This window comes from Canis lupus, chromosome 9, assembly GCF_003254725.2.
Source record: "Canis lupus dingo isolate Sandy chromosome 9, ASM325472v2, whole genome shotgun sequence".
In the NCBI taxonomy this organism is placed as follows: Eukaryota; Metazoa; Chordata; class Mammalia; order Carnivora; family Canidae; genus Canis; species Canis lupus.
In genome coordinates this window covers 15681244-15702359 of record NC_064251.1, presented here as the reverse complement: position 1 = coordinate 15702359, position 21116 = coordinate 15681244, and the positions used below count along the sequence as shown (strand labels likewise).

Below are 21116 nucleotides of genomic sequence, written 5' to 3'. Positions count from 1 at the left end.
GTATCTCTATCTCTAATAGAGTGTGGCAATATTTACTCAGAAAGGGCAAGGTAGTCCTTTTCACCAGGGTCTTTTTAATAAATGAGACTTGATTCTTTGGGTACCTCAGGCCATAAGAAGCCCCATCAGCAGATCCCTGGGCCACTGAGATGTGGAATTAACAGTGTGGGTAGATATCAGTTCCACCCCAGGCCTCAGAGGAGGCACTCCTGGCTTCCTGGGTAAACCCTTGAAATCATCTTCAAAATCCCAGTGTTGGCTGACGTGAACCTATGCCAGTCTTGGGGTCGCTGCCTCAAACACTGTCACATGTTAGGGCCGACTTGGCCTGTCAGATGTGTATCCAGTCACCTCAGATTCCATCAAGCTGTCTATAAAGCTTGCCTTTAAATATGCATTGTTCCTTCTCAGACATTTCTCAATATTGGCTCCTGGATAAATCTTTAATCTTCAGCCAGCCCTGAGAGTCCAGTTGGAAAATGAAGACCCAGTTTCTCATAGAATGATTAGGACTGGGGGCTGTGTTTGTGAATGGAAGAATCTGAGATTTTAGTTTTTAGTTTTTTTTTTTTTTTTTTAAATCAGGGAGATATTTTCAACTGGAATGGCCCTTGTAGGTTCTGTTAACATTTGAGGATGTCCCTTTGCTTGGCTCTTGGATCTGGGATCTAGGCTGCCTGGCTACATCTACCAGTTTGCAGGAATAGAGTCACTTTAACTGTGGAGCATGTCATGGATGGATAAGACTTTGAGGGAATTCAATTAATTCCAGACTTCCTAAAACTGTGCTGGCACCACTGTTCATCTTGGCGAAGTCCTCTTGGCTGCAAAATCTGCTGTGGCCTCTCCTGGTCTTAAAAGAGGGAGGGAGAAGCACTTCTTTTTCCTCATTATCCCTTTCTGTCTCTTCTGTCTCTCATTCTCTGTCCTTCTCTCCATTTTTACTTTTTGAAAGATTTTTATTTATTCATGAGAGAGAGAGAGAAAGAGAGAGAGAGAGGCAGAGACACAGGCAGAAGGAGAAGCAGGCTTCATGCAGGGAGCCTGATGTGGGACTTGATCCTGGGACTCCAGGATCACGCTCTGGGCTGAAGGCAGGCACTAAACTGCTAAGCCACCTGGGCATCCCGCCTCCCTCCATTTTTAAAGAAAATTTATTGAGGTGTATCATAGAGCTCACCCATTGCGAGTGCTCAGTTCAGTGAGCTTTCGTAAGTTTGTCCCACCAGGGGACAGCAGCTGTAGAGCAGCCACATCACCAGATCTCCTGAGCCCATCTGCAGACAGTCTCTGCTCCTAGTCCCAACCCTGCAACCACTGATCTGTCCCTAGAGTTTTGCCTTTTCTAGAAATTGCTTGTAAATCGATTTATACGCTATGTTGTCTTTGAGTCTGGCTTCCTTCACTTAGCATAATGTTTTTGCATGTATCAGTGCTCCCCTCTATATTTTTTGACCATCTTTGTCTCTCTCTCTTATATACACACAGTTTTCTCACTAACCTTCTTTTTTTTCTTAAATGCCCAACTCAGGGCTTGAACTCCCCACCCTGAGATCAACACCTGAGCTGAGATCAAGAGTTGGATGCTTCACAGACTGAGCCACCCAGGCTTTTTTTCTTCTTTTTTTTAACCTCATGCCTTGATCTGGTCTTTGGGCCCTAAGGTATAAAGAGGAGAGTAGTGTGGCATCCACATACCACGCCCATTCGAAGTGGGTACGTACAGGGGCAGCCGGCCACGCAGCCTGTCACAATCCCCGGGGCCCAGGATGTGTGACCCCTCAGCGTAGTGATGGTGGGGAGAGAGGAGAAGTGGAGGCAGGGTGCGGGCTGAAATCCCCTTCCTTCTCCCCTGAGTTTGAGGCCCTGAGCCTTTCTTTGTTCAGGGAGATGGAAAAAAGAAGGAAGCTGGTGCATAAAGTCGTTTTACTGCAGATACAGCTCGAGTCCACTCGGGGTGGAGTGAGGCCTGAACAGGTGCCCTCCGTGGAGGGCCTCCAGGCTGCCGAGTCACCTGGGGTCCCCTGGGCCAAGGGGCAGCTGCAGGGCAGCGGGCGGGGACTCATCCAACCCAGGCTGCAGGCTTTCGGGGACCGCGTGGTCGCTGCTGTCCTGTTGCTCAGGCCAGACCCTGAGAGGAGAGGGGCACGAGGTGAAAATGGTAACTGTCAACACTTCAGTTTCAGTAAAGAGAGGGGAGGGAGGTGCATGGGAACACAGAAAAAGCCTCCAAGGGGAGATGTCTCCGCAGGGCTCCGGGGCCAGCCCCCGTGCTAGACAGCGTGGCTGCTGCTTTCAAGTCCGTCCCCCAGCTCAGCATCTGGAAAGCAAGAAGGTGTCTCAGGCGGGGGAGCCAAGGTGAACGGTGAGCTCTGCCAGTGAGGGTGTGTGGCTGGGCTGCCCTTCCTGCCCCCTCTGCCCCCTCCCCCACCCCCCCCAGTCCTGGGCAACAGTGTCAGCAACAGAGGTCAGCTGTCTCTGGAATCCTCAAATGGCCAGGGCACAGGGGCTGTGAGCCCCTCAACAAAAGCACCCAGGTCCACTCCTCCCCTGACCTGGGGCAGCAAATGTCTGCAGGCTGAATCCCTGGAGGAGCCCCTCAGGGTACTGCCCCTCTCTATACACTCTCCCTTCCTTAAGTTGGCAGGGCAGTGGGAGGAGGGTTGACCTAGGTCTTCAAGAAATCTTTCAGAGATCAAATGACTGGAGGTAGAGGGTCACGTGATGGGAGCAAGGGGGGCAAAGAGGCAGGAGGATGACAGTGGGATCCGAGTGGAGGAGTGGGGCATGGGGGGGCAGTCTTTATTCTTGGGGGAAACTCTTGTTCTCAATATACTTTTCCCATTGGCTTGCATGAGTGCTCCCTGACTATCTGAAAACCATTGAAAGGTAAGGAGCCGGAGCAATGGACGTCCCCCCATTCCTACGAGGACCTTCTCAGACTCTACCTCTGCTACAAGGAAGCTCCAGCCCCATGAGCTGCCCCTTGCCTATCCTGTTCTGTTCCCCAAAACTAGTTGTCTTGACTTGTGTGTATGGGGGTGAGGTGGTCTGACCCTGCCTTTAGTGCAAGGACCCTCAAGCCTGCTCCTGTCCACACCTGATGAATGGCTGTGGGAGGCACTGTTCCCTTCCCAGGCTTTGGACTGTGGTGACAGTCATTTGTGCCAGCTGGGACGCAGCCGTTAGGAGGGTTGGGTCACAGAGCCATGTGGCAAGTTGTCAGAGCCACCCAGGAACTCTCCCCAGCTGCTTTTACCTGGCGCCACCTGTGGCACTTGTGTGTTCCAGATGCAGGGGAGGGGGCCCCAGTGAGAAGCCTGGCATGGGCACCACGGAGCCATGAAGAGGCTGGCGTCTCCTCGTGCCCCCTGGTGGGCCCAGGTGTTTTGTCTTTTTCCTCCCTTTAGACCTGAACTGAGCTAGGGCAGCAGGTCACAGCTGTGACTCAGCTCTGGCAACAGTCCATCTTGACAAAGCGCTGCCAACCAGGTGAGGCACGCCAGGCTGCTGGGGACCAGAGAAGAGTGTGGCCAGGGGCTAAGCGGGAGGCAGGCGCCTCTGCCTCTGGCTGCCCTGGCTTGTCTTGATCTCGGCCCTGGCGGCAGCCAGGCGAGGGCTGCATGACCAGTGTGCCAGGACAGGCCCTCTGTGCCGGGCCCTCCTCCACCAGTGTCCCTGGGCGGGGGACCTGGCTGCCCCCACATTGGGGCGGCTCCTACAGCTAGTCCCCGTCCTGAAGAGGACGGCAAGTGGCGGTCGGTGGGACCGTGTGCCTCTGAGCAACGCAGGGGGGCAGCAGCGCAGCGCCAGGCGCGTGCAGGGAGGGCCCGCCGGGCTCCTCCGTGGGGACTCGGTTTAAGCGGCGCCCCCGGGATGCTCTTCTGCCCTCCAGAGGGGGCCGGCTTCCCTGAGCCGGGGGCTCGGAGGCCCCAGACCCTCCGGGGAAGGGCTGCGTCCCCCGCCCAGCAGGGCGACGGCGGCCGGCGCCGGGCACTAGGGGTCGCCCCGGGCCAGCCGAAGCGCGGGGCAGGTTTCCCGGGACCGGGAAGAGCGGCTGGCGCCTCCGGGGCGGGGGGGGCGGGGGGGGGCCCGAGACCCTGCCCGGAGCCGCGGGCCCCCGCCCCTCCCGGGGCCGCGCCCTTGCGGAGCCCGGGCTCCCGCCGCAGGCCGCCCCCGGGACCCGCGAGCGCGGCGCAGAGGCGCTCTCCCCGAGACACAAAGGTCTTCGCCGGAGCTCCCTGCTCCCGCCCGCCCGCTCCCTTCCCGGCCGCCGGAGGGGGGCCCGGGCGCGCCCGGACGGCGGGACCCCGAGTGGTCCCGGGGGCTGGCGGGGGCGCGGGGCGTGGGTGGACACCGTGGTGGGGCTCCCTTTGTGAGCCGAGACAAGCGTCCCCTCCTCCCCGCGTCTCTGAAAACGGGCGGCCCGGGCTCTCAGCACGGCGTGCCCTGAATCCCAAATCGGGTTCTCGAGGGTCGAAATCTGGGCCCCACCCTGGGGCGCTCGGAGCGGGTCCAGCTTCTCCTCCGGGCGGGCCTGCTGGGGGCTCCCCACCGCCCCACCGTGACCCGCTGCGACCGGCGCGCCAGGGGCCCACCCCAGGGTCTGCATCTGAATCCCCGGGAGGGACCCGGGGAACCTGCATTTTTGGTAAATTCCCCAGGTGGATTCTGACTGCAGAGCCAGGGCGGGAAATCCTCTCCCAAACCTTACACCTGAAGAACTTCTGGAGATGGAATTGTCACACCTGCCTCAGCCCACTGTGATGTTTGTTCTACCTGCTGATGGGGAAGTTCTTTCCAGTCTGGCTGCAAGCCCTCCTGCTTTAATCAAGCACATTTTCTTAATTGGGTGCTCTCTATGAGATAACGAGCCCGATGGAAGACAGCTGTCCTGCCTCCTGGAGCCGGGTGTACCTTTCTCAGGAGACCTGTTTTCCTTGTTCAACCTCTGGGTCCAGCAGGCCTACCTGACCCCCCTCCCCAGTGCATGGTAAGAAGGATCCACCGCAGCCACTAGCTGGTGGATGAATGTGGCCCCTCCCCATAGTGGCTAAACAGCACCCTTCCAGGGCTTAGAAGATCACCTAAGAGGCTCCCTGAGCACTGGATGCTGGAAAATCCCAGCCAAGGAAAAGGAAAAAAACAAAAAAACAAAAACTGCCACGAGTCATCCTGTGACCGCCTGACAATACCATATTCCCTTTCACTGGCCCTTGACCTTGGTTTCAAGATGAATTAAAATTCTTATCTGCTCTGCATCCAGCGGGCTTGGGCCTCGCCTTCCTGAGTGCTGCAGCTAGAGCTTCCCAAGCTTTGTGGGACTATTTTTGCCTCTGGGTAGTGGTCATTACTTCCTTCCACCACACGAGGTTCCACACAGGGACAGAGAAAGAATAAATTAGCAAACACCCTCAAAATGGCAGGACTGACCCCCAGACCTACTTTCATTTTCTTCCCGTCTTGGTTGTGGGTAATTTCTTGACAACTATGAGAAAGAAGACAATGAAAAATGAATGGTTTCCCCAAAGCAGTTGTGAACAGATGTATAATTCTCTGGTCTCGGGAACCGTTCTGGGAACCCCTTCCCTCCCCTTAGAGGGGCAGAGGTGCCAAAGGGCAGTGTTGATATTTGGCACCTGCGGGGCTCACCCTCGTCCTAAAGACAGCACAGAGGTAACCCAGGTCACCTTCGCCCGTGGTTCAGGGCTTCTAAATTCGGCAGTGTGAGCAGACCTGCTTCCTTTCGGCAATTGATCTGAACAGCAGAATCCCATTCTGAGGGTCCGAATCACATTTACAGGCTGTGGGGGTGAAGGCCGTGCTAATTGGCCACTTGCCTCACCACTGGCTTTTAAACAATCAGTTGTATTCTCTGCCCGGCAGGAAGCAGCAGGCCCATCAAGGCTCTGGGCTCCCTCTTTGTTCTGACTTTATGGCATTTTATGCCACAATGAGAAACACTGTGCACTCCGTGGGAGCCCATTGTGCCAGGCTGCAAGGCTGTGGGCTCCCCTGCAGAAGGGCTGGTGCTCTTCCCCCAGGAGAAGAGGCTTTGTGACAGGCGGGAGGACAAAACAAGGGGTGCCAGACACTGTACTGGGGCAACTGCTGGCCAGTGTGGAGGCAGCTGTGACTCCTGGGTCCCTGTCACCCACAGGCCAGACTGAGGGCTGGAGAAGGATGGATTTTCTTCTAAGGAGCCATCCTGGTTACCTGGTAAGTTCTACGTCAGTACGGTGCTAACGCCTTCCCTCCCAGCTGCCCAGCCAGCCTCATCCCGCCTCATCCTGCCTCAGCCCACCTCTAGACTCCGGCCAGATGACCGCATCCATGTGCCAGGCAGCTCTCAGTCCTCCTGGAAATACCATCTGGGTGAGTAGGGAAGTTTTTCCAGATGAGGGCCAAGCCTGGGCCTCAGATATTGTGGGTAGATTTGGTTCTTGGAGGCAAGAGTTTGGGGGTTTGTAGAAACAGTGTGAATGGGAAGACCTGGAGAAAGTCCCTGTGGTCTCACGCACAAGGAGGCCAGTGGAGTGTCAGAGCTCCTTGGAGACCCTGCCTGCCTCCCAGGCCAGCCTCTGCTCCCCTGCCCCTCCCCCACCATGAGTTTTCTACAGTGGAAGTCTCCCCACAGGTGAAATGTTAATGCAGCATCCCTGGGGCAGAAGACTGGAGGCTGTGCTGGCTCCAGATCACCGTCCTGATCCCAGCAAGGCCTGGGGTCCCTCTGCCCTTTGCCTTTCAGCCCATGGACAGAGGTCCTTTGTCCTGTTTTACCTAGTTTATCGAAGTAGGCATTTAAGGGGCATAGGGCAGGCAGGGAGAGGAATTCAGGGTACAGTACCATTCATTGGGGAAACAGGGAGCAGGTATAGACAAAACCTATCACTAAGAGGAAGCCCAAGACGGGACTTTGGGGGTGCAGACCCTGAATAGTGGAGCATCCCACTTGGGGACTGAAAGGGGGAGAGGTGAGGGAAGGCCAGTCTGTTTAGCTTCACCTCACAGGACCGCCCTGTGTCCCTTCCCATCTCCAGGGCCCCCACAGGGGTCCCCTTCACCTGCCCCATTGCAGCAGCAGCTGGCTGGTTTCTTCTCCCTCCAGCCCATCCTCCGTGTAGCTGCTCCAGTTTTCACTCAAAAATGCAAATCTCCTGGCCTGCCCATCTCAGGCCGGAAACCTTCAGTGGCTTCCCAGAGCTGCACACAAACGCTCCACATCCTGCTTCCTGCCTCCACCTCCACACTCCCTTCCCACCGGCTCCAGCCACACTCAACTCCTTGACTCTCTCAATAGGCAGGTCCTCACTCCTCTAAGCCTTTGCCTCTCCTTCTGCATGGAACGCCCTTTCCCTCACCACCACCCCTTGTCTGCTTGCTAAACTCTCCAAGATTTGGTTCAAACTATCACCTCCTCAGCGGATCAGGTGACCAGAGCAGGAGTGGAAGCAGCCTTGCTACCAGGCGCTCCAAGCCTTGAGAAGGCTGATGGCAAAGAGTACAACCCAACCAGATTAAAAGCAAGGCCTCTGAAACGTTAGTTTGGGTCTCTGAAGACCCTGCCTGCACAGTCTGTCCTGAAGGAGTGGAAGGAAGGGGTGACCTCACTGCTCTGTGCTCTTCCCCATCTGGCTCCATCTTCTGTCATAACATAAGGCACATTTTTTGATACTCTTGGTTACATCTTTGTCTCTCTTTAGACTCAGAGTCCCTTGTAGGTAAGGAGTATCTTAATCATCTTTGTAGTCTCAGAATCTAGTTTAGAACCTGGCACATATTAGGCACGCAGAAAATCTTTGAATAAATATATCTATACCATGAACCTGAGAGTGTTCCTTTACCTAGAATACTGTTCTCTCCACAAATTTGGACTATCACTTTCTCCAAAACATAACTCAAGACTCACTTCCTGGAGAGGCAGGTTTTGGTTTAATAGTTCGTTGATTTAGGCATCAAAGGTTAATGAGCACCTACTATGTGCCAGGCATTTTCTAGGCCCTGGAGGGTGATGGGGTACAAAGAGAGATAAGAGTTCCAAGTCCAAGTTGCCTGTGACCCCCTCTGTCCCCAACCCTTAGCAGACCATGTCTTCATTTCCCAGTTATTTCGCATTTTTGTAATCACTCCATGCTCCTGGCATTCACATTGCCTGGGACATGGTCAGCGAGTATGATTCACTGTATGCCCAGCATCATGACACAGGTGTAGAAGGCCCAGCTTTGCCTTCAGGTAGCTCACAACCTCACTAAGGAGACAAACTGTTTGTTTATGGGATCACTGGACATGCCAGGAAGTCCCAGCCAGGGAAGATCTTGTGTTGTCAGTTCATAGCCTCTGGGAATTCACTGGGTCCACTGGTTCTCTTGATCCAAGTGCTACTTTCCAGTTACTTCTTGTTCAGAGGCTTCTCAAAGAATAGGACAGCATGGCATCGTGTCTTGTAGCCGCTTTCCCGGATCCCCATCTCAGCCACCTGATACAGGCCAGGGCATGAATGAATGAGTGAATGAATGATTGTCATCATGGGCAAACATTCATCACCAAGTGTCCTAATGAGACACATCCAAGGAGCCCGATGTGAATGGGTTCTCCAGTTCTGATAGGGAGAGAGAAGGGTTTGTTGTTTGTTTTCCCAACACAGTGCCTCTTTTTTTGCTGTTATCCTCAGATTCTAAGTGTTTTCTACAAGAAGATACTGAGACTCAAATCCAGAAGAGCATGAATTTGACAAAAGCCATTTGTTTCCCTGCTTCCATTTGGGTCCGTCTTCGCTGGCTATTTGTACTGGTTATCGCTTGGTGGGTTTAGTGCGTGAGGTCTATTTCAGGGTTTCTCAAATTAAAGGTAAGCTTTAAGAGTGTTGCCCAGTCTTTCCTGCTTCCTCCCGACTTGGTGCCCAGAGTGTTCCCGTTGTCACTTACTCCTTCTCTGGGATAGTTTTACCAGAAACTTCTTTAGACCTAGTGCTTTAGGGCCTTGGTTTCCACCCATTGGCTTGTGCTGCATGTTGCTTGCTCTGCAGTCCCAGAGGCCAGCGTTGCTTACATTAGCTTGCTGACGTCATGGCCATCTGTAACCTGTATCAAACCCTGGGCGCTTTGAAGTTCAATGTGCAATAAAAAGTTCATTAAAAAAGATGGGGAATCATGAAAATAAGGTTATGGAAATGTTAACAAAGGATCATTTCCTGCTTCCTGTACATTTTTCCCTTTTTTTTTTTTTAATGTATTTCTCTGAGGAATTTATGTCACCATTAAAACTATGGAAGAGTTAAAGGAAGGACAGGCCTGGGTCAAAAAGAGGGTGAGATTCCTGCGGAGATATCTTGGCCAAGACCCAGCCTGTTCTCTTAATTGAGAGCTTGGGGTCTAAGTGGAGAATTTATGCCAGAAAAAAATTAAAAGTAGGGACAAATCTCGAATTCTTAGGACTTTTGAACCCAGCATTTTCCATAGGGATGGCTCTAAATGGATGCCAGCAGCTTGCTATCATTACAAGGTCTGCGACAATGTCAGGAAGCTGTGAAATCACTGGGCTCCAGCCTCCGGGCAGCGACCGGTGCTGGCAGGTGCCTCCTATCCACCGGAGGAAGAAGAGAGAGACGTGAAGAAAGACGGGAAACAGGAGGCAGAGAAGAGAAAGTCAAGAGAAAGAGAGGTACCTGGGATAGGGAGGCAGAGTCACTAGAACTGCCTTGCGGCTTGCCGGCTGCCACACTGGCTTGCTTGCCAGTCCTGACCTCCTGATGTGGGCAGGGGTCGAGTTTCAAGGCTGAAGGGTTGTTAAACACTAGAAGCATCAGTCCCTGACATGGTGTTAAGATAAGGTAAGGGGGGAGGGTACCCTTGTCCTACCAGTGAGTGCCCTTTCCTGGCCTGGCTGCAGACAGGCATTTTGCCAAGAGGCAAGTCCCTTGGGGCTCTGTGTTCTGACTCGACAGTGGCCGAATTTACATTGTGGTGGACTTTGCTGGGGCCAGGATCCGGTTAGTGGGAGAGCCAGGCTTCTCTCTCCAAACTACCTGGCCTCCTGGAAGGCTCCTGGTTCTCTTTGTTAGAGGAAAGGCAGCCACAGATCATGATCCCTGGTAAACATATTGTCACTTCCCTAATGACAAAGGGGACCCCCATCAGCACCTTTGTTTCTTGGCATTCACCACACAGATCCTGAAATCACAAACTCTGGGAAGCAAAGCAAAACAAACAGTTCTCTTCAAAGGGAGGCCCCTGTTTTTCGGGGACCCTCCATGCTTGGGCAGTAGACATGCCCATCCATCAAGCATGCACAGTCCCAGCAGCTTTGCTGACTTTTGTTTTGGGGGGCAAATATCCCTAGAGACTCCTTTGCTTATATGACCATTAATGGCCACTTAATTACTACTCATGTTTAATAGTAAGCTATTGTGTGATTATCACTTTTTCCATCCAGAAGGCTACTGTGCGCACACTTACCCAGTGTATACACTACATCATAGTCCTGATGATGACAGTGCCATATCCTAGCAAGTGACCATGAAGACCTCAACAGATTGCACACGTAATAAACAACACTGCAAGGTCAGGGCAGGGGGAGGGGTGCTGCTGCCTGATGGGCCGCATCAGAGCCAGACTCACCCTCTCTCTTGCAACTCGGTTGTAATTGAGTCTCATGAGTTCTGCAAACCTCTGCTCGTAGAGGTGAAGCAGCAGCACCAGGTACAAACCTGAATTCATCAGCTCATTTTGTGCCTAAATATGGAAAAGAGACTTTTAAGTTCATTTATAAAATATTCGTGATCTAAATCGTGGGGTGGAGGGAGGAAAAAAAGGATAAAGAATCAACAACAATAAATAAACAACAACAAAAATATCACAGGGTGCAGGGTGGCAAGGGTACCAGGTGGCAAGACAACAGGGACAACAGCCTGTCCTTGGGGATCAGAGGATGGAGCAAGAGGGGATTCAGGGTAGAAGCTAGGCTGTCATTCTGGAATTCTTTACTACCTACTGGAGGATGCCCTGGAAAGGCTCCATGCTCCAGGCTCAGTCCCATGCTGTGAACATTTATTGGGCAGTTACATGTCAAAGCCTTGAGCTGGGTGTTGCGGGGAACCTGAGGCAAAAGGTCTCCGCAACCTGCTGGGAGCCCATCTAGTCCCAGCTGGAGGTGTCACATGCTACAGTGGAGACGCACAGGGGAAGAGAGGTTTACTGACACAGGGAAGGCCTCTTGGATGATCCTTAAAGGATGGGAGGGCCTTTGGTTGGCTCTGAAAGTTGGTGAGGGCCTTCCAAACTGAGGCACAGAATGCCAGAAAGGCACAGGGGAGGAGGGAGCAGAGCATGTGTTGGGCAACATTCCCTACTCACTAGCGTGGCTAGAGTATATGGGGAAGGTGTTTGCTTTGGATTTAAAAAATATTTTTGGCATGAGCTGGGGAGATGGGAAGGTGGGACCTGTGAGGCCAGGAGTCTGGATGTCATGCTGTGTGTGTGTGTGTGTGTGTGTGTGTGTGTAGCCACTGGCCTCTGAGCAGAGGAGTAAACATAATGAGATGTGTGTCTTAGGAAGGCAAACTTTTCTGTGGGAGAATTTGGAACACAGACACCACAGGGCATATTATTTTCCTAGATCCCTCGTCTGTCCAGAGAAGAGGCCCCAGGCTTTAGGTCTGTATGTTTCTCTATCTGTAATTGGGCTTAATGATGGTCTCACCAGGGGCCCCCCAACCCTGGCTGGTCTATTATTTAACTCCCAGACAGTGAGCGTGTGCCCGGCGGAGTCCTAGATGGACTGTGAACCTCAGGGCCTTGGCTCATCTCTTTCTCATTTGGTCAGTTAGCTTGTTTTGTGCTTCTGTTTTGAATGCCGCCCCCCCCCCCCACCCACAGACTGTGTCCACAGCGTCACAATGTCACCTCCTTGCAGAAGCCTCCCCGATGAACCCCATTTGTTCTAATCACTTCTTCACTCCCTGATTGCTAACTCTTGCTTTTGTATACTGCATCTTGCCCCTGTTAATATTTTTGCTTTTTCTCGGTGGGTGGGTTGTGTTTTATTTTTCTCACTGGTGCTTACAAGGAGGTACCCAGGGAGGATCTGGCTGTCTGGCTGCTGACAGCTCCTGTGTCCTTAGCTCCTTGGCAGCAGTCTTCTCCAAGGCCTCACCCTGGGGACCCTTCCTAGACCTTCAATAAATTAGGAGCCATTAGCAATAACTCCTCCCCATCGGCTGCTTTGTTTCCCCACCCGGCTTCCTATCGAATGTCCACGGGTAAAGGATGGGGCTTGGGAAGCCTCTGGGAGACTCTGCATCACCCTGGGGAGAGGTCAGAAGTGTGACTGTTTCCCCAGGATAACTGAAGCTCAGACCTGACCCAGGGGCCGCCTCAGTGCTTTTCCCTTCCATCCCATTCCATCCAGGGCAGCTCAGGAAGCTAGTGTAGGACACACCTCTTCCAGGATGAAATGGCTGCCAGGAAAGGTGCACTGATTTTTTAAAAGACATTTATTTATTTATTTATTCATTCATTCATTCATTCACTCATTCATTCACAAGAGACAGAGAGAGGCAGAGACATAGGTAGAGGGAGAAGCAGGCTCCCTGTGGGGAGTCTGATGGAGGACTCGATTCCAGGACCTGGGATCATGCCCTGAGCCAAAGGCAGACATTCAACCACTGAGACACCCAGGTGTCCCAAGGTGTCCAAATTGAGCAAGGATCGATGCGTTCTTCCTTCTGAGTCGGGTCCAACTCTGGATCTTGCCCACTGGCCCCAAGGTCATGGCTCAATGCCTCTCTGCCCTCCTAAGGCTCTAGTCAACTGTCCTTAGCAATAGGAGGCCCATCCTATTTTTAGACTTTGGCCATGTTTTCTGTGCTCTTCTGACCTTGGTCTAGAGCAGGCAGAGAGGAAGTCGCTTGTTTTCACTTTTTTTCTAATCGCCTCCTCCCACCTTCCCCCTGAGTCTGTGCCTCCTTGGCAACCTGTCTCGGAAGCCTTCCTAACCCACCCTTCAGCTTCTCCCCACACACTGAGGCTTGTCCCTCATTGGCTTTTCTCGCTGGCGCTGGCGGTGGCCTCTTGCGAGCCGCCACTGGTGTTCCGTCCAGCACTCTCTTCGCCAGTAAGTCTTGATGCTCAGAGACACTCTGATGCATGATGGCAAATCAATCAGCTAGAAAATCGCTTGGAACTATCGGGTTTGTCAAAGCATTCAGGGAAATCATTTACTTTTTATGACTCAATAAAGCCCGGAGGCATGCAGATGGGAAAATATCCACTAATGTTTTCTGCAGATAATTTGAAAAGTCACTTCTAGCAGATTGTGTCTCTTCTCTGGTCTGTGGGAGGGAACCTGTCACGTGGTGCCATAAATCTCAGCGGCCAGGCTCCTTGATGTGTGCCCTTTTGCAGAGCTTGTGATGCTGCATAGAGGGGCTGGGCTGCCCAATCAGAGAATGCGTTTGCTAGTGAACTCAGAGTCGGCTCATGCTCTGAGCCACAAGTGGGAGGGACTTGTTAGAGACTTCCAGAGCATTTGTTCGGCAAGGGCAAAATGAGCTAGGTTTTGGAGTGTCCTTGACCCTCTTTCCCTGATCTGCCATGGGGGGCATTGGCATCCATGATGCAGTATAGGTGGGGAGTGGGAAGGGCGGGGAGGCTTGTGAGGGAGGGGGCTTGTGAAGCCATGGACAGGAGCCCTGGAGCACGCAGGCTGCCTGCCAGATGTTTTTCTTTCTGTTCTCTTGCCCTCTGCCCCACTTCGTTTTGTTAATATTCATTTTGGCCAAGAGATTTGCTACCTATGGAAATTCTCAATAGAATCCACTCAAAAGAAGCAGACAGCCTGGCTGAATGTTCTATCAAGTCTTCATATGTGTTCAAGAGATGCTCCCGGGTGTGAGGGTGATTAGGTGGCTGCATGTGTCCAAGGACATCTGTCCGTGGCTGAGATGGAGCAAAGCCAGGCCTGTGCCTCAGAGCAATGACAGCCAGAGGCCCGCTGAGACCCTCCTCTGCTGCAGGGCAAAGCTGGCAGAAGCACATCTCCGTCACACAGTGGGCCCGGGCCCCCGGAATGGGCAGCCTGGGGGCCATCGAGCACTAAGACTTCAGGCAGAGTTTTAACTGTACATGGCCAAAGTGACTCCATTTATAAAAAGGGAGCAGTAACCTTTATCAGGCCTGTTTCCCCAAGGTGTTAGAGCAAAATGAGCTAATATGTGGGGGTGTGGTATTTTGCAAAACAAAAATAGCCAAGAAGAGGCAAGAATGAAAAATAGGATGCAGGGCAAGGACCACATGTGTCTTGTTTGCTCCTGTGCTCCTCGTGGCTGGCTCAGCACCTGGTATACAGTATGTGCTCAACAAATGTATGTACAGATGACAGAATGACAAAAAATGTGTAATTTTGGCCCAGATAGTGGCCCATTCAGTCATGACTTTGATTCTAGTGACTCCCATTTGAATGTGTATCAGAATTACAGAAAGGGACTTTTAAAACATAGCTCCTGGGCACCACCCCTCCCCCTCCCCCAGATTCTGATCCAGTGGGTCTGGGGTGGGGCCAGAGAATGTGTGTTTCTAACAAGTCTCCAAGTGATGCTGATGCTACTCGTCTGGGGGCCACCCATCGTTGAGAACCGCTGCCCTAAACCAAGCATCAGCAATTAGTAGTCTATCAGCTGAATCTGGCCTGAGGATGCACTCTGGTTGGAAGGAAGGAAGGACGGAAAGAAGGAAGGAAGGATGAACATGAACTTCTTCAGCTGCGGAGAGTACTCTCCGTTTTGCCTGCATTGCCACCACTATGTTGTAATGACTCTCGTAGGATTCTGACCATTTGCAACCTGCCTGGCCTCGAAGGCATTTAAGTGTACAATCTGTGATCTCCACTGTTCCTCAGCCTGCTTTCTCCTGGCCCATTTTGGAATTTGGAATATTACTTTGAGCTCTTCCTTGCCACTCAAAACTGAGTGCCCTGACCAGAATCAAGGATGAGGCCTACTTCCCAGTTAAGGAGCATGCACCCAGGACTCATCCTTCCTGCAGCACTCACAGTGGGTATGGATGCCTGGTGGGCTTAATTTTTGGGCATCTTTGAGTCAGGAAGGAGGGAGGGTTGAGCTGCCACAAGCCCTGACAAGCCTAGGATTGGACCACCAGGTGCCAGCAGCCCCAAAGTGCTGAGCCCCATAGTGCTTGGGGCCCCCCAGCTGTTTCTACCTCATGGGGCCACTCTACACACCGCCTGTAAGAGGTCCTAATATAGCAGCTGGAAGCCTACTAATAAGCCTTGGCCCTGTGGGGCCTACAGAAACCACCCAGTGTCTGAGAGATGGGGGATAATCAGATTTCAGTGTTAGGGCCTATGGTCAGCATTCACTCTTGCCCGACTCAGATACATTGAGCCAAACCAGGGAAACACTCTGGTCTGAGCCCCTCCACACCCTCGAAGCCATTGACCATGCTGATTCAACATCCAATGGGCATGACTGCAGTCTGGATTGGATTTTGAGTCAGGTGTCTGTTCCTAATGTCTCAGATTTTGCCCTCCAGGGCACATGGATAGAGGGCTCCCTCCTCTTTTTCCTTCCTGGTCTTAAACGTCTCTTCCTCAGGGAAGCTTCTCTGGTCCTGAGAGTTGGTCAGATCTCTTTGTGACGGCACATCCCTCATTCTCATCCTCTGGGGGTACTGGGGGTACCCTCACCATGTTCTTCCCATGAGAAGGAAGTGACTGCGTTGGTCTTGGGCACCTAGGTATCTCCAGCATAGTATCTGATATACAAAAGGCACTCAATATGTGTTTTAAAAGTTAAACTCTTGGGCAGCTCAGGTGGCTCAGCAGTTTAGTGCTGCCTTAGCGCTGCCTTCAGCCCAGGGCATGATCCTGGAGACCCAGGATCAAATCCCGTGTCAGGCTCCCTGCATGGAGCCTGCTTTTCCCTCTGCCTGTCTGCATCTCTCTCTCTCTCTCTGTGTCTCTCATTAATAAATAAACAAAATCTTTAAAAAAATAAAATTTAAGCTCTTATGTGTATTTTGATACCTGGCTCCATCCCAGATCAATTAAGTCAGAATCTCTGAGGCCCAGTACCGGGGCATGAGTACTTTATTTATTTATTTATTTATTTTTTGCACGAGTACTTTAATAGCAAAAAAAAAAAAAAAAGACAGCTAAATGTTAATTTTAATTATAGCAGGTTTTTATGTGTTTGTGATTTTTATAATCAAGCAAAAGCAAAAACAAACCAACCAACCTAAGTGAGAAAAATGCATAAGAGAATAAGTGAATGAGTGAGTTAGCAAGTTAATTGAGGTTAAGTGAGACCTGGACTGAGTGGAAGTCAGTTCTAGACTTTTTTTGTTTTTGTCTCTTTCTTTGAATATGTCTTTTTTTGGCACCAGCTACCCAGCTTCTCAACAAGAGACCCTGTTTAACAGGAGTGAACAGCATGGGGCGTTGGCTAAGGTGGCCCAGAGGACTGAGATTTGGGACTCGGGAAGGGGCAAGGCCTCAGAAGCCCAGGTAGACACATCAGTTCCAAGGCCAATCCAAAGGACCTCCCTGGCTGGGGATGAGCCATTGATTCCATCCTCCATGTCTTTGTGTTAACAACAGTTATGGAGTGCCTGGGTGCTCGGTGGTTGAGCTTCTGCCTTTGGCTCTGGCTGTGGTCCCAGGGTCCTGGGATCAAGTTCCACATCAGGCTCCCCACATGGAACCTGCTTCTCCCTCTGCCTGTATCTCTGCCTCTCTCTGTCTCTCATGAATAAATAAGTAAAATCTTTAAAACAAATACACCAACTACAGTTACTTCTGCCTTGGTTCATGGAGAGTTTCTGAACTTGTCCAAGTCTTGCTTCCCTACTGTCTCAGGTTTAAACTCACTGTTAGCAAACAGACCGTGGTAAATTCACAGCGGGCCATGGGAGTAGTCAGAACCATGTAAAAGGGTGAGCCCTCCACTGTTTCCCATCAGCAGGTAAATGTCGCTTGTTGGTTCTTGGGACTGTTGTTCTCTCACCAGGGTGGGTCTGTCAATCTAGCTTCTACCCGTGATTATAATGAAGGGCATTTTCCAAAGGCTTTGATGGCCTGTCAGATTTTTTTTTTTTTTTTTTTTAATTTATGATAGTCACAGAGAGAGAGAGAGAGGCAGAGACACAGGCAGAGGGAGAAGCAGGCTCCATGCACCGGGAGCCCGACGTGGGATTCGATCCCGGGTCTCCAGGATCGCGCCCTGGGCCAAAGGCAGGCGCCAAACCGCTGCGCCACCCAGGGATCCCGGCCTGTCAGATTCTTATAGAAACTAGTGTAAACTCGTTTCTGCCTCCATGGAGAGTGATTATGTGCTGGATGTCTTCCACGTTCCCCCCAGAGCCCCCTTCCACCCTGCGCTGTGGCCTAGAGGCTGATCTCAATGGACTGCGTTAACCAGCCCCCTCGTTCTCTGGCTTCTCACTGGGTTTGGGCAATGGGAGGCCCTGGCAGGAGACCAGAGGGCGGAAGGAGAGAGAGGCTGGGGTGGTTGCCCAACTTGTTCTCTCTCCGCGGGGCAGTGGCAAGGCTCTACCGAAGATCACAGGCTGTCAATGACTCTCCTGTAACTACAGGCCTCCCCTTCCCGGTGATTGCCCCAGCCTCTGTCACTTCAGGCCTCAGAATGGTCACGGTGCCAGTCCCAAGAGGCTTTGTCCCACCTTGTTGATTTCTTTTCCTGCCCACTTGGGGCCTTCATTCAGCTCTCCTCACTCACCCCTGCTGAGGAAGCCACCATCTCCTCTGCCTAGATCCTGGCCGACATGGTTCCTCTCACGGTTCCTGTTAGGATGTGCTAGTGGCCGCTTCTCTCAGCTGGAGGAAGCTGTGAAGCCGAGGTTATGAGTCTTACCCCTGCATGGACCGGTTGGCTTTTTTCACTAATGGGCTCTAGCCTGGTCCTGGTGCACTTATCTTCCTTTTTTGAGTCCAGAGAGATTGGGCATTCCTGGGTCTGTCACATGGCGGTTCTCATTCCCTGAGCACCTTTCTCTCCACGGGCATCGGATTAGAGGATATATACTCAAGTTTTTCCCTACATCTCATGCTCCCGGGGAACAATGATCTCCTACTTCCCACAGGCGAGAGAAAGGAGAGCCAGAGACTTTGTGTAGTTTCACACAGCAACTTTGGGGAAGGGAACGAGATTCAGATGCACACTTTAGCAAAATGGGTGTGCTGTTCCATGGGGCACGCTACCTCTGGCTACTTGAGTGCAAACATTGTAGTATAGCTGGAAATATGTGCCAGTAGTGTGTCAATTCTACAAATACCATGGGTAAACCCAACAGGGCCCTGTGGCAGCATCTTCACAGAGGGCGAACAATGCAGAGATGCTTGGAACCAACAGGAGTCTTTACTAGATAAGGCATTGCCCTGGGCTGTCCCGTGTTGGTGATGTCTGCAGACCATTCTGGTAGGATGCCACAGAACCTGGCCATGTCTGGACGTGTCCTTCCCGGGCAGTCCTAGGGGCTCTATTTCCTGAAATAATCTTTGAGATGACCACATGGAAGCTGTTTGCACCCTAGCTGGTACCCTGACCACAGGCGCCCACGGGGCCTGGTTCCTCTCAGTAGCGTGACTCCAGAAGCACTTCTGTTTCTCCTCTCAGTGCCTGGGGTTGTGACCGAGTGATTCAAAACCCTCGGGCCTCAAAACGGATGGACTTGAAGTACATTTATTTCTCAGGAAATTCTTTCTTCCTTTCCTTTCCCCCTCCCTTCCTTTCCACTTCCTAATGCCCAACCTCTTCAATGCTGGTGTGGCATTATCCCCCATTGTATCATATTCCTTGGTTGTGCTGGTCAAGTCTTTCATTCTCATCAATAGTTTATTCTTTGGTTTAGCAGCCTTAGGATTTTATCTTTTTAAAAAAAGATTTTATGTATTTATTCATGAGAGAAAGGCAGAGACATAGGCAGAGAGAGAAGCAGACTCCCTGCAAGGGAGCCCAATGCAGGACTCTATCCCAGGACTCAGGAATCATGATCTGAGCTGAAGGCAGACACTCAACCACTGAGCCACCCAGGTGCCCACAACCTTAGGATTTTCAAAAGGTAACTAGACAATTGCCCAGACCCATATGTGGCATTTTGACTCAGCTGTGCTTTAGGTCTGGACACAAGCTAAAGATCTGAAAGCCAAAGTGACTCCTCTGAAGAATGATTATTTATGTACTTATTTATTTGCCTACTTATATACATACAGTAGGCTCCACACCCAGCATGGAGCCCAACATGGGACTGAACTCAATGATTCTGAGATCAAGACTTGAGCTGAGATGAAGAGTTAAATGCTTAATTGACAGAGCCACCCAGACACCCAATACATCTTGAGTGGAAGTAGCCACCTGTTCATTAGCCATATAGGACTTATGGCTTCCATATTAGGCATTGTAGTGTGTGTGTGTGTGTTCTTTTTTTTTTTTTTTTTTTTTTATGATAGTCACACAGAGAGAGAGAGAGAGGCAGAGGGAGAAGCAGGCTCCATGCACCGGGAGCCCGACGTGGGATTCGATCCTGGGTCTCCAGGATCGCGCCCTGGGCCAAAGGTAGGCGCCAAACCGCTGCGCCACCCAGGGATCCCTAGGCATTGTAGTTCTAAATAAAGGATTGTTTGCCTGATAACAATTAACTATTATTCTGAGCCTGAATCACCTAGCCCACCTATGGTTAACTTTTTCACGGCATTAGAATTGCAAACCAGGGGTACCTGGGTAGCTCAGTTGGTTAAGCATCTGACTTTGGCTCAGGTGGTGATCCCAGGGTCCTGGGATTGAGCCCCGAGTGGGGCTCTCTGCTCCTCCCACTGCTTAAGGGAGCACACATACTCTCGCTCTCTCATAAATAAATAACATCTCTAGGGGATCCCTGGGTGGCTTTGCGGTTTGGCGCCTGCCTTTGGCCCAGGGTGCGATCCTGGAGTCCCGGGATCGAGTCCCACGTCGGGCTCCTGGCGTGGAGCCTGCTTCTCCCTCCTCCTGTGTCCCTGCCTCTCTCTCTCTCTATGTCTATCATAAGTAAATAAATAAATATTTAATAAATAAATAAATAACATCTCTAAAAAAAAAAAAAAAGAATTGCAATCTAAATACCCCAGGAGAATTAATTCACCGGGTATTAAAAAGCACACACTAGGTGCTAACGACCTTTTTATTAACCTTGAGTAAAGCAATTTCTTATTAACCTAGAGTTACTTGATATGTAAATTGTGGACCATTTCCTTCAAGACCCTGATTTTTTCCCCCTTTTGCTATTTTATATTCCACGAATCTGGGTGTGGAGCTTTCCAGACTATTCCTGTTTCTGTGTCCAGTCAGTTATTGTGGCTTCCTACTTTTATCCCTAACAATAGCGGGACCTCAACCCTGGGGGCTAAGACCTTTGAACGCTCCTACCCCTCCCGGCACTGTGGGCTGATGTAATAGCACACCTTCTTGGAGAAGTGAGCTTAGGGGACACTCCTAGACTCATCCTGTGCACAGGCCTTCTATAGTCTTATCAGGGAAAGCCTTTCTTCCAGCCTTGTGCCTCTAATGGACTTTGCCTTCGGAGACAGTTGGTGAGCCTCTCTTACCCGGGATTGCTGGTGCTTCTGATAGAAGTCGGTCACGTTAAAATCATCCAGGTCAACCAGCAGGCCTTGCTTACACATCTCACAAGTTTTCACAGCACCTAGATCTGCTCCTTAAATTAAAGAATTATTTGTTACATATAACCCTGGGTCTTTATGTGTTGACACTCTGGTCTCTTTGTGTTGACATTTTGGGAATGAACTCATGTGTGTTATGAATTCTGAGTTTTAGCGGCTTTTTTTTTTTTTTTTAAGTCAGTCATCTTCTGTAGAAAAGAAGAAAAAAAAGCCCACTGCAACAAAGGAAAATTTTGAGATCTGGAAAATTTCCTTCATAATCATTTTCATTATTTTGCAAGCTTCATATAAGTGAAATTCCCAGGATTTTTAAATAACAGGTCTTGCTTTCTGTTTAAATATAAACATACTGGTTCATAAAATTGGAATCGCTACACGGAGGCTGAGTCTGTAACACAGGTGGTTGCCAAAAAGAGTGAATATTGTCCTCT

At 51.1% G+C, this 21116-nt stretch overlaps 1 protein-coding gene across 5 annotated transcripts in view; it reads right to left on the bottom strand.

The window, feature by feature from the left end:
- Positions 1–1909: 1909 nt before the first annotated feature.
- Positions 1910–21116, bottom strand: part of MARCHF10 (membrane associated ring-CH-type finger 10) — an 88774-nt gene continuing 69567 nt past the window's right edge. For 4 of the 5 annotated variants that reach the window (XM_025436533.3, XM_025436537.3, XM_025436536.3 and 1 more), the window contains exons 8-12: positions 20611–20720; positions 10617–10730; positions 5691–5804; positions 5446–5488; positions 1910–2320 (exon numbers count right to left, since the gene is read on the bottom strand). In XM_025436533.3, the coding sequence (XP_025292318.1) occupies positions 2274–2320; positions 5446–5488; positions 5691–5804; positions 10617–10730; positions 20611–20720 (428 nt within the window). In that variant the 3' untranslated portion in view covers positions 1910–2273. The remainder of the gene's footprint in view (positions 2321–5445; positions 5489–5690; positions 5805–10616; positions 10731–20610; positions 20721–21116) is intronic. The other variant, XM_025436538.3, reaches the window with a different exon arrangement.